Source organism: Oryctolagus cuniculus, chromosome 11 (assembly GCF_964237555.1).
Source record: "Oryctolagus cuniculus chromosome 11, mOryCun1.1, whole genome shotgun sequence".
Lineage (NCBI taxonomy): Eukaryota > Metazoa > Chordata > Mammalia > Lagomorpha > Leporidae > Oryctolagus > Oryctolagus cuniculus.
In genome coordinates, this window is record NC_091442.1 from 116,841,792 (window position 1) to 116,854,695 (window position 12,904).

Sequence of the window (12,904 nt, forward strand, 5' to 3'; positions counted from 1 at the left end):
ACAGGAGTGATGTACCCAGGTCCTTGGAGCCTAAAGTTCAGCTGACTTCAGTTTGATGAGAGCTGACTGACATGCATCATCACGACGCATCGGCATGTTCAAGACAGAACACAGTCCTCGCGCCCCTGAGGGCCACCCTCTCCATCGACCCTGGCCCCAGGTCCCGGCTGATGTGCTCTCTGACACTAAAAGTCAGTGTGCATTTCCAGGCTTTCATAGAAAAGGAATCCTCTAGTACCAATTCCTTTTTGTCTGACTTCTTTCCTCAGCATAATTCTGAGATTCTTCCACGTTGTTGTGTGTATTAGTGATTCCGTCTTTTTTAGAGTCACTTTCCACCGTATGAATATATCACAGCTTATGTATCTATTCACCTAGTGACGGATATTTGGGTTGTTTCCAGTTTTTGACTCTTAGAAAAAGCCCCTATTCTTTTTTCTTTTTTCTTTTTTTTTTTTGACAGGCAGAGTGGACAGTGAGAGAGACAGAGAGAAAGGTCTTCCTTTGCTGTTGGTTCACCCTCCAGTGGCTGCCGCGGCTGCCGCGCCGCACTGATTCGATGGCAGGAGCCAGGTACTTATCCTGGTCTCCCATGGGGTGCAGGGCCCAAGTACTTGGGCCATCCTCCACTGCACTCCTGGGCCACAGCAGAGAGCTGGCCTGGAAGAGGGGCAACCGGGACAGAATCCGGCACCCCGACCAGGACTAGAACCCGGTGTATCGGTGCTGCAAGGCGGAGGATTAGCCTAGTGAGCCACAGCGCCGGCCTGAAAAACCCCCTATTCTTTTCCTTATACTTTTTTTTTTTTTTTGGACAGGCAGAGTGGACAGTGAGAGAGACAGAGAGAGAGAGAAAGGACTTCCTTTTGCCGTTGATTCACCCTTCAATGGCCGCCGCAGCCAGCGCACCGCACTGATCCAAAGGCAGGAGCCAGGTACTTATCCTGGTCTCCCATGGGGTGCAGGGCCCAAGCACTTGGGCCATCCTCCATTGCACTCCCTGGCCACAGCAGAGAGCTGGCCTGGAAGAGGGGCAACCGGGACAGAATCTGGTGTCCCGACCGGGACTAGAACCCGGTGTGCCGGGGCCGCAAGGCGGGGGATTAGCCTAGTGAGCCGCGGCGCCGGCCTTCCTTACACTTTAACAGGTCTGTTTTTTGTCAGGTTTTTGCCTTACGACACAGCTGCCCACGTGCAGAGATAACCCTGGGCAAAGCCCTGCACATCACGCAGCGCGGGCACACACTGGTGGAGCCAAAGACAGCAGGACAGCACTGGAACTTAAGTGCACTGGAGCCTGTTCAGAAGCGAAAGGTGCCTTCAAACAGACACCTGGGCTGAAAAAGCTCACAACCACCCTGGCCTGATTCCAAGCCCCTCCGATCGGAACCTGCCTTGCCACGTGTTTCTGCCTGCCGGCTTCCTCCTCCTTGGTGCATGAAGTTTAGGTTGAGGAGGCAGATCTGAGTCATTTTTGCCAGCCTCCCTGTGGAGCCTTTCTGTTCCCAAAAGACCAGCACAGCAGAGTGTGACTGGGAGCAATGCCCAGGCAAACCTGCCTCACTCTCCATCAGACAGCTGGTCCCCTGAGGCGTCTAACTTTTTAAAGAAAATGCTGAAACGTTTTACAAAGCAGTTGTACCGTTCTATATTCCCAGCAGCAGCGCAGGAAGGGTCTGTCGCGCGACCTCCTCGCCAGCAGTTGATATGGTGTTTGTTTTTTTTATTTTATACTGACTCTTTGTCTTTGGTATTTTTCACCTCAAGCTGCTGGAGTCTGAATAGGATTTGGCTCCCCAAACTCACGCAGACATTTAACCCCAAAGTCTTTATGTTAACGTTTGATGGATTAGGGTGGAGGCTTGGTCCGATTACGGAATCTAAAGGTGAACTTCAAGAAACAACCGGACTTTAGGGTGGCGAGAGTGGGGCCCTGTGATGAATCATGACCACACAGCAGGCAGAGGAAGAGTGCTGCTCCCTCATGTCTCTCCCTCTCTCTCTCCCTCTCTCTCTCTGCTGCCCGACTCGCTCTGTGATACTCCCTCTGTACACTTTCAGCCACCCATGAGACTCCTAAACCAATGGGGATGCCCAGTCATGGACTGGGAACTTCCAAACCTGGCAGCTGAAATAAGCTTTTTCCTTTGTAAGCTAGCTCCTCTTAGGTGTTTTAAAGTAATGGAGCCGGCGCCGCGGCTCACTAGGCTAATCCTCCGCCTAGCGGCGCTGGCACACCGGGTTCTAGTCCCGGTTGGGGAGTCGGATTCTGTCCCGGTTGCCCCTCTTCCAGGCCAGCCCTCTGCTGTGGCCAGGGAGTGCAGTGGAGGATGGCCCAGGTGCTTGGGCCCTGCACCCCATGGGAGACCAGGAAAAGCACCTGGCTCCTGGCTCCTGCCATCGGATCAGCGCGGTGCGCCGGCCGCAGCGCGCCGGCCGCGGCGGCCATTGGAGGGTGAACCAACGGCAAAAGGAAGACCTTTCTCTCTGTCTCTCTCTCTCACTGTCCACTCTGCCTGTCAAAAAAAATAAAAATAAAAATAAAAATAAAAATAAAAATAAAAAAAATAATAAAGTAATGGAAAGCTGACTAACAGAAACGTGTTTTTATAATAAATTTATTTTCAAAGTATCCTGTATCAGGAACAACAATAAAGTTATATTTGGCAGCCTCTGCCTCAAACAAAGTCCCTGGCTTAGTTGACTTCGCCAGGTGTCAGTTTCTGGAAACAAAAGAGGGGACTAACAAGGGCTCCTCCTACTGCAAAGAACCAGTGTCAGGATTAGGGACATGGCCCAGGTACAGCATCCAGTTCAGGGTCTGCCACTCAAGCAGCGACTCTCTCACCACAACCACCGTCACGATAGTGACTTTTCCCATCAGCACCACCATGATACTTCTTGCTGCTTTTCTTATCCCGCAGCATCATGCTAACTGTCATTTCTCCTTCCACTGCCCACTTCCTTCCACTACCACCTCTCTATGCAGATGTTACACTCCTAAGACAGGCCACAGGAAAGGCCGTCGACAGAACAGTCTATCAGATCATCAGGAAGAGTCCCTTTCTGAAGTCCCCGAATTTGTAACTAACACAGAATAAGGACACAGCTTTCCCCTACAATTTCCCCAAGTGCTGCCACGTCGTGCTACGCTCCTAAGCTGAGACGTCTGAGCACAGCGCACAAGGAAGAGGCCGGAGAGGCCGCAGCGCAAGGGGAGCACGCCCGCCCCTCCCTGGCAGGGACCAGCCACGGGAGGCCAGGACGCGAGCCGTCAGCACAGCTCACCTCACTCGCTGGTGAAGAAGGTAGAGCACGTTCCGAAGACTCCCCAGCGTTCTGTTTTCTGGGTTTAGTCTGTGACGTCCAAACTAGGGAAGGAGAACAAAAAGATAAATCATTATTGCTGCTTTCTTTATCTTAATTTTTATCTGGAGAAGAAATAATGTTGTACCAATAATGTCTTACAGTGTACAATAATAAAAACATCCAATTAGTACCACAGAACCATCAATTCTCCATTTTTCATTTAAATAATGAAATATTTCAGGGCCGGCACTGTGGTTTAATATACTAAGCCTCTGCCTGTGGCACAGCATCCCATATGGGTGCCAGTTTGTGTCCTGGCTGCTCCCCTTCTTATCCAGCTCTTGCTTATGGCCTGGGAAAGCAGTGGAAGATGGCCCAACTACCTGGGCCCCTGCACCCATGTGGGAGACCTGGAGGATGCTCCTGGCTCCTGGCTTCGGATTGGCTCAGCTCTGGCTATTGTGGCCATTTGGGGAGTGAACCGCCAGGTGGAAGACCTCTCTGTCTCTCCCTCTGTCTGTCTATAACTCTACCTCTCAAAGAAATAAATGAAAATACATTTTTTTCAATGAAGCAAGCATGAGGATTTTCATTTTACAGAAAATTATAGGGACAATTCTGTATCAAAAACAAAAAAATGACCAGCATATTAATTCAGATTTTTTTTTTTTTTTTTGACAGGCAGAGTGGACAGTGAGAGAGAGACAGAGACAGAGAGAAAGGTCTTCCTTTTGCCGTTGGTTCACCCCCAAGTGGCCGCTACGGCCAGTGCGCTGTAGCCGGTGCACCACGCTGATCTGAAGGCAGGAGCCAGGTGCTTATCCTGGTCTCCCATGGGGTGCAGGGCCCAAGGATCTGGGCCATCCTTCACTGCACTCCTGGGCCACAGCAGAGAACTGGACAGGAAGAGGAACAACCGGACAGAATCCGGCGCCCCAACCAGGACTAGAACCCAGGGTGCCAGCGCCACAGGCAAAGGATTAGCCTAGTGAGCTGCAGCACTGGTGTTTTGTTTTTTGACAGGCAGAGTTAGACAGTGAGAGAGAGTCAGAGAGAAAGGTCTTCCTTCCGTTGGTTCACCCCCAAAATGGCCACTATGGCCAACGTGCTGCGCCGATTGGAAGCCAGAAGCCAGGTGCTTCCTCCTGGTCTCCCATGCGGGTGCAGGGCCCAAGCACTTGGGCCATCCTCCACTGCCCTCCCAGGCCACAGCAGCGAGCTGGACTGGAAGAGGAGCAACTGGGACAGAATCCGGCGCCCCGACCGGGACTAGAACCCGGTGTGCCGGCTCTGCAGGCGGAGGATTATCGGCTGCTCCACTTCTGATCCAGCTCTCTGCTGCGGCCTGAGAAAGCAGTAGAAGATGGCCTAGGTCCTTGGGGCCCTGTACCCACGTGGGAGACTCGGAGGAGGCTCCTGGCTTTGGATCAATGCAGCTTCGGCCGTTGCGGCCAACTGGGGAGTGAACCAGTGGACAGAAGACCTCTCTCTCTCTCTCTCTCTGCCTCTTCTTTTCTCTCTGTGTAACTCTGACTTTCAAATTAATAAATAAATCTTAAAAAAAAAAAAGTGTAAATCAGATTACATTATTCCCCAGCTCACAGCACTTCCAAAGGTTCCGAGTGTGCTGAGAGTACCTATGCGCTCCCTACAGCCCCCACCTACAACCTCCCTGGGACTTGTCCAGCCTCACCCTGAGCCACCCTACAGTCCCCACCTACAACCTCCCTGGGACTTGTCCAGCCTCACCCTGAGCCACCCTACAGTCCCCACCTACAACCTCCCTGGGACTTGTCCAACGTCACCCTGAGCCACCCTACAGTCCCCACCTACAACCTCCCTGCGACTTGTCCAGCCTCACCCTGAGCCACCCTACAGCCCCCACCTACAACCTCCCTGCGACTTGTCCAGCCTCACCCTGAGCCACCCTACAGCCCCCACCTACAACCTCCCTGGGACTTGTCCAGCCTCACCCTGAGCCACCCTACAGTCCCCACCTACAACCTCCCTGCGACTTGTCCAGCCTCACCCTGAGCCACCCTACAGTCCCCACCTACAACCTCCCTGGGACTTGTCCAGCCTCACCCTGAGCCACCCTACAGTCCCCACCTACAACCTCCCTGGGACTTGTCCAGCCTCACCCTGAGCCACCCTACAGCCCCCACCTACAACCTCCCTGCGACTTGTCCAGCCTCACCCTGAGCCACCCTACAGCCCCCACCTACAACCTCCCTGGGACTTGTCCAGCCTCACCCTGAGCCACCCTACAGCCCCCACCTACAACCTCCCTGGGACTTGTCCAGCCTCACCCTGAGCCACCCTACAGTCCCCACCTACAACCTCCCTGCGACTTGTCCAGCCTCACCCTGAGCCACCCTACAGCCCCCACCTACAACCTCCCTGCAACTTGTCCAGCCTCACCCTGAGCCACCCTACAGTCCCCACCTACAACCTCCCTGGGACTTGTCCAGCCTCACCCTGAGCCACCCTACAGTCCCCACCTACAACCTCCCTGCGACTTGTCCAGCCTCACCCTGAGCCACCCTACAGTCCCCACCTACAACCTCCCTGCGACTTGTCCAGCCTCACCCTGAGCCACCCTACAGCCCCCACCTACAACCTCCCTGGGACTTGTCCAGCCTCACCCTGAGCCACCCTACAGTCCCCACCTACAACCTCCCTGGGACTTGTCCAGCCTCACCCTGAGCCACCCTACAGCCCCCACCTACAACCTCCCTGCGACTTGTCCAGCCTCACCCTGAGCCACCCTACAGTCCCCACCTACAACCTCCCTGGGACTTGTCCAGCCTCACCCTGAGCCACCCTACAGCCGCACAGGCTCCTTTCGGTTCCCAGGATGCACCACGCTCCCTCCTCTCTGGCAGGGCTCAGTCCTTATCTTCTTTGCATCTTGACTGGAATGTGCTCCTCCCGCTACAAGATGATCCCCACACCTGGCACAGAATGCTGTTTGCTTCCTCTACAGCGCTCTTCTCATTTCTAACGACCTGTTTACTTATTCTGCTGGTTTATCTGTTCACTCCCCTTTCCACTAGCTCTAGGAGGGCAGGGACCGTGACTGTGTTATTTACCATTGCGTTTCCAGCTCCTCGCGCAGAGTGGGTGCTTAGTGTAAAATACACCGATTGAATGAGTGAAAAAACAGAAATATCAAAGTCCTGTGGGAAAGGTCTATTGCACTCCTCCTGAGTGCACCAACACGAGCCCAGGACTGCGCAGGGAAGAACCTGCCCTAGGGCACCACGTGAATCAACCTGCAGAAGGACGCAAACACATGCTTTCCAGAGGTGGTTAAAGAACACTTCTGGGGCCGGCGCTGGGATGCAGCAGGTAAAACCGCCTCCTGTGATGCCAGCGTCCCCTGTGGAAGCTGGTCCCTGTCCTGGCTGCTCTACTTTTTTTTTTTTTTTTTGAAGATTTATTTGTTTATTTGAAAGTCAGAGTTAGACAGAGGCAGAGAGAAAACTTCCATCGACTGGTTCACTCCCCAAATGGCTGCAATGGCTGGAGTTGGGCCTAGGAGCTTCTTCTGGGTCTCCTTCGTGGGTGCAGGTACCCATATGGGATGCCGGCACCACAAGCTGTGCTTTACCCACTAAGCTACAGCAACAGACCCTGATCTACTTCTGAACTAGCTCCCTGCTAACAGCCTGGGAAAAGCAGCAGAAGATGACCCAAGGGCTTGGGCTCCCTGCCACCCACACAGGATACCTGGATGAAGCTCCTGGCTTTGGCATGGCCCAACCCTGGCCACTGCAGCCATCTGGCCACTGCAGCCATCTGGGGAGTGAACCAATGGATGGAAGGTCTCTCTCTCTCTCCCCCTCTCCCTCTCCCTCTAACTCTGATTTTCAAAGAAACTAATCTTAAAAAAAATAAAACACTTTCCACATAGGACTTTTCTGTTTACTTAAGAAACTGCCAACACAAACATCACACCAAGCCAAACAGGGAGCCAACTGAAAGCCAGCCTGGTGAGCAGAACATCAAACGTGGAAAATGGAAGGGTCACGTCAACCTAGACAGAAGGCTATGCATTCACGCAGGGAGACCCCAGCACTCACCCTCAGAATTGACTGTATCGTCTGCAAGGGATAGGTGACTGTGGTGGCAATGGCTTTGGCTACCGCACCGATGACAAACACATCCAAAGACGAAAGCTGGAGAGCAAAGAAAGAAGGACGCACGTCAATCGGAGCAGTGAGACAGTGCCGCCTCCGCGGACCACCTGGCTGCTTCCAAAACCAGGAGTTACCTTCATCCGTTTCTTTAACAGCTGCCGTTTCAAACCTTCATAGAACATGAACTGGATGGCAGGATTGAAGACCAGCAGCAGGGAGGGGAACGTGCCATTCCACAGAGCTGAGAGTCCTTCATCTCGAATGATCTGATGAAAAGCATCTAAGCAAGAAACCGGGGGCTTGTGAGAAGCAGGACGATGACTCCCAAACGGGAGAGGGCGATGTGGGTCTGTCTTGGTAACAGACAGACACCAGCAGTCACAGAGTCCCTGAGGAACCAAACGCAATTACTGGCAATCTTCCTACCTACCTAGAACAGCACATTTTCCTAAGTACATGCACCACCAGGAACTCTGAGCTACAGAACTGAAACACTTTGTTTTTCAACAAGGTCCTAGTGAAGATAAGAGTGTTTCCTGGAGGCCCATACACAGGATTTGACTTGTGTTCTTGTTACAAAAACAGATGCATGGGAAACGAGAACCTGGCAACCTGGAGCTATTACAAACCAGAGGCTGGAAGATACCACATGGCAATCTTGTATCTTTATCCCAAAACAACACTAGGGAAAAAAATCAGTAGACAATTCGTCAGCAGTATTCACTCTGCGCCTACTGCACCACCTACACTTCTTAAGAGAGGTGTCCTTCTCTATCCCTTGTCCTGGGCTTGGTCACGTGATGTGCTTTGGCTGGCAGAGTCTCAGCAAAGAGGCAAACGGGGGCTTGAGTTCGGCTTGTACAGTTGAGTGTGTCCCCCTGTGCTTCTGCCATCAGCACGACAAGAACATGCCAGGAGGTCCTGGGAAGAAGGTATCTACACACGGTGCCCAGGCTGGTCCTGGGAGAAGTTGTCTACACACGGTGCCCAGGCTGGTCCTGGGGAGAAGGTGTCTACACACGGTGCCCAGGCTGGTCCTGGGAGAAGGTGTCTACACACGGTGCCCAGGCTGTTCCTGGGGAGAAGGTGTCTACACATGGTGCCCAGGCTGGTCCTGGGGAGAAGGTGTCTACACACGGTGCCCAGGCTATCAGGCTCAGGTCAGCCTGGATGAGTAAACCCCTGTGAATCCAGACACATGAGCTAAACCCCTGTGAATCCAGACACAATAATCCCTCAGAGCCGAGATGCGAGGCTGTATGCTATGTAGCTTTACCACAGCAACAGATCCCAAGTACAAGAGAAGCAAAAACTCTTAAAAAGGAACACGTCCAAGAGATGCTTACCAAGGATGCCTTTGTAGTTGGTTGGTACAATGTCTTCATTCCTAAATTTTGCCCCTTGTAGCTTCAGTCTGGTGTTTACTACCCAAAGTGGAGTTGTTAGCAACACATTCACCACTCCTTTAAAAAGAAACAGGGCAAGACAAAGGGAAAGCAAAATATAACCTTTCAAGCTTTGCCATTTCAAAGTACACATCAGTACTCCATGCCTACTTCTGTCATTAATGTCAGGTGGGGTGTCCCTTGTGCCAGAGCACAACACAAGCCCCATAATCAGAAGCAATGTGGAAGCCTTGCTGACAGCAAAGCCAGCAGCAGCAGCGCCTCTTCACAGGAGGAGTAGTGGGCTCCTCGCTTGCAGAACAGGAGGCAGTTTACCAGCGTTCGCCTATTTTACTTAGCATTCAAAAGAGCAATCTTGATAGAGGTTTTAAATTCAGTTCTTAAATAATAGCTTTAGAGGGGGAATGGCTTATTGATAATGAGCTAAGTCTACAGCACTGGAGAAGATAAACGTACAACGCTAACCTAAGTGAGGACGGACCTGGTACAAGGGGTGACAGGAGGGAGAAAGTGGTGGCAATTCAGAGTGCTTCATCAGGGACTAGAAAGCTCACAGAAGAGTTTCTCTGTGCTTGGAGATTAGGACAGGCAGGCGGCAAGCAGTGGTTATGAAGTGTCACAAAACACCCACAACAGCTGGGCAAGCATCAGGGTCCTTACAAGCTCAAGATCTTGGCCCCCCAAGGTTGCCTCAGGGTGGAACAATAGAATGAGTCAGATGCTTCTTTTTTGAACATACATGATCCCAATTTAACACCATCTGGAGATATTAACATATTCCTCATCAGTCCTGAAATGATTAAAGAAATACCAGATAGAATTGTAACAAAGTGCCTGACACATGGTGTATACCTTATACATTTTAAATTTAGTAACTGAACATCTGAACCAATGGACAAACTCAGCAAACAAACATACTTGAACTGCCTGGCACTCTTCATGCCATGAAGAGTCAAGAGGCATCACTGTAAGGAAGAGAAACTTTTTACTAAAAGTCATTTAAACACAGAAGAAGAAAGAATGCTTTAAGAAATTTCCAAATATACCATACAGAAAATATATTCTAACCAAGGGTAACCCAGGTGAATAGTCAAGAGATTCAGATTCAGTTCTTTCACTGTTGCACAGCTGCACAAGCCAGGCATCTGTTTTCTGCCTACCCTGTAGGAGCATCGTAAGAACACATTCTGAGGCCGGCGCCGCGGCTCACTAGGCTAATCCTCCGCCTAGTGGTGCCGGCACACCGGGTTCTAGTCCCGGTCAGGGCGCCGGATTCTGTCCCGGTTGCCCCTCTTCCAGGCCAGCCCTCTGCTGTGGCCAGGGAGTGCAGTGGAGGATGGCCCAGGTGCTTGGGCCCTGCACCCCATGGTGTCGCTCCCCCTCTTCGTGGAGGAACGACACAGGACCCTGCGCTGTTCTTTCGTCTGCTCGGCCCTCCCCGGGTTTGCTGCTGGTTCTTCCCGGGTTGGCTACTATCCCTTCCACCTCCGTGGAAGGGCAGTTCCCCCTGGCCGCATTCCCCACTTCCGCAGGGGAGCGGCACACCGCCGGCCGGTTCTCTCGGGGGCTGCACGGGTTCCCTTAGATGTTCCCCATAGATGTTCCCGATGCATGCCGTCTCTCTCCTCCTTTATAGTCCTCCTCCGCCAATCCCAACTCGGCTGCCCACACGCCGAGTACGCTGCTCTCCTCCAATCAGGAGCAAGTCCTACAGTTTATTAGTTGAACTGGAGGCAGCTGTGCGGAAGCTGTTTACTTCTCTCCCAGCGCCATTTTGTGGGAGAGCAGATGCATAGAATAAGTCCTAATTTGAGTAACTTAGTCTAGTCCGGATTGCTCCCCACAGATCCCCCTTTCTTTTTATTTTTTAGCGTTGATACGCGCCTGTCTTCGGTGTCCCGCGGCACACACTCTGCTCTACTTGCTAGAGTTGCCACAGGCTCTTACAAGTCCTATCAATCAGGAAAACCGAATCCGGGTCCTCTCTTCGCCATTGTGAGGAGGTTTTTAGGCGCTGATACGTGCCTGTGTTCGGTGCCCTGCAGCGCATGCTCTGCTCTGCCTGCAGGGGACTTACAAGACCTATCAGGCAAACCGAATCCAAGCCTTCTCATTGCCTTATTGTGGGGGAGACTTATTAGTGTTGGTTCGTGCCTATCTTCGGTGACCTGCAGCTCATACTCTGGTCGAGCTGCTTACTGGCGCTTACCGCCTTAAATCAGGCAGACCGAATCCAAGCTTAATATTGTTGTATTGTGGGGAAGCCTTACTGATGTTAATTCGTGCCTGTCTTCGGTGACCTGCGGCGCATAAGCTGCTAGCTGCCCGCAGGTGCTCATCGCCTCACTTGATTAGGCAGACCGAATCCAAGCTCTCACATTGCAGTGTTGTAGGGAGGCCTTTTTATTTCTCTATTTCTCTATCTCCGGGCATTCCTATTTCTCCCATTTTACTTCTATCTTCCAGCATTCCTATTTTTCTCACTTTACTTCTAAACTTCTGTTTCTCTTATCCCTGCGGCTTTCCGGCACCTCGCCCCACCGGCGGGTTCCTGGCTCTGCGCCGCTTCAGCCCGCGCGCCTCTCTCATCTGCGCAGCTTCCCGGCTTTGCGCGGCTCGGCTTCGCGCGCTCCGCGGTCTCCACGCTTAACCCTTTCGCGTCTGAACCACGGCCTACGCCAGCCCCGTTCCCTATCTATTCACGCCCCGTGCTCTCTCTGCACGCGGCGGCTTCCGCGAGTAACACAGCGTAGCTTACGTGTCCGCCACTAGCATTCAATCTAAGTTCCCCGGGCTAGCCTGGCGAATTCAACCCAGCGTACGTCTCCGCCCCACGGTTTGGCTTCCCGTCCTTTGCTCCCCGGGCTAATCAGACGGATCCCAATCTGGCTTACGTCTCAGCTTCTGGTTTCAACTTTTCGCCCCCTATTCCCGGGCTAACTTGAGAATCCCAAAGTGGCTTTCGTGTCCGCCTTGGCCTGCCCCCCACGGCTTCAATTTCCCTAACATTTTTCTCTACCCGGTATGTTTCCCTAAGTTTTCTTCCAACAATATTCCTCCCTCATTTCTCCTGGCCTCTCCCCACAGTCCGCGTCCGAGTCTGTTTGTTCTAGCTTTCACTTTCACTTTCGACCTTAGAGATTTCTCCCAGCTTCCCCCCGTAGTCCGTATCTGAGTCTATGCCTAGGCTTTCAATAGCTTCTTCCGGCACCCTTTTCGTCCGGCTTTTCCCTAGGCTGTTTGCTAGTCTCTCTCTCCGGTATTTTCCTGCTTCTTCCCGTTTCTTCCCTCCTAAGTTTCCTATCCGTCCTGGGTTTCCTATCCGAGCTAGGTTTCCTAATCCGAGTCAGGTTTCCTATCCGAGTCAGGTTTCCTATCCGAGTCACGGCACCATTATGTCGCTCCCCCTCTTCGTGGAGGAACGACACAGGACCCTGCGCTGTTCTTTCGTCTGCTCGGCCCTCCCCGGGTTTGCTGCTGGTTCTTCCCGGGTTGGCTACTATCCCTTCCACCTCCGTGGAAGGGCAGTTCCCCCTGGCCGCATTCCCCACTTCCGCAGGGGAGCGGCACACCGCCGGCCGGTTCTCTCGGGGGCTGCACGGGTTCCCTTAGATGTTCCCCATAGATGTTCCCGATGCATGCCGTCTCTCTCCTCCTTTATAGTCCTCCTCCGCCAATCCCAACTCGGCTGCCCACACGCCGAGTACGCTGCTCTCCTCCAATCAGGAGCAAGTCCTACAGTTTATTAGTTGAACTGGAGGCAGCTGTGCGGAAGCTGTTTACTTCTCTCCCAGTGCCATTTTGTGGGAGAGCAGATGCATAGAATAAGTCCTAATTTGAGTAACTTAGTCTAGTCCGGATTGCTCCCCACACATGGGAGACCAGGAAAAGCACCTGGCTCCTGGCTCCTGCCATCGGATCAGCGCGGTGCGCCGGCTGCAGCGCGCTGGCCGCGGCGGCCATTGGAGGGTGAACCAACGGCAAAGGAAGACCTTTCTCTCTGTCTCTCTCTCTCACTGTCCACTCTGCCTGTCAAAAAATAAAAAT

At 52.7% G+C, this 12,904-nt stretch overlaps 1 protein-coding gene across 7 annotated transcripts in view; it reads right to left on the reverse strand.

Annotated features, from left to right (window-relative positions):
* SLC25A17 (solute carrier family 25 member 17) overlaps window positions 1-12,904 on the reverse strand; it is a 96,400-nt gene that overhangs the window by 46,423 nt on the left and 37,073 nt on the right. For all 7 annotated transcript variants that reach the window (XM_051834057.2, XM_008275178.4, XM_017350926.3 and 4 more), the window contains 4 exons: window positions 8,798-8,914; window positions 7,586-7,731; window positions 7,395-7,490; window positions 3,289-3,371 (listed from right to left, as the gene is read on the reverse strand). In XM_051834057.2, the coding sequence (XP_051690017.2) occupies window positions 3,289-3,371; window positions 7,395-7,490; window positions 7,586-7,731; window positions 8,798-8,914 (442 nt within the window). The remainder of the gene's footprint in view (window positions 1-3,288; window positions 3,372-7,394; window positions 7,491-7,585; window positions 7,732-8,797; window positions 8,915-12,904) is intronic.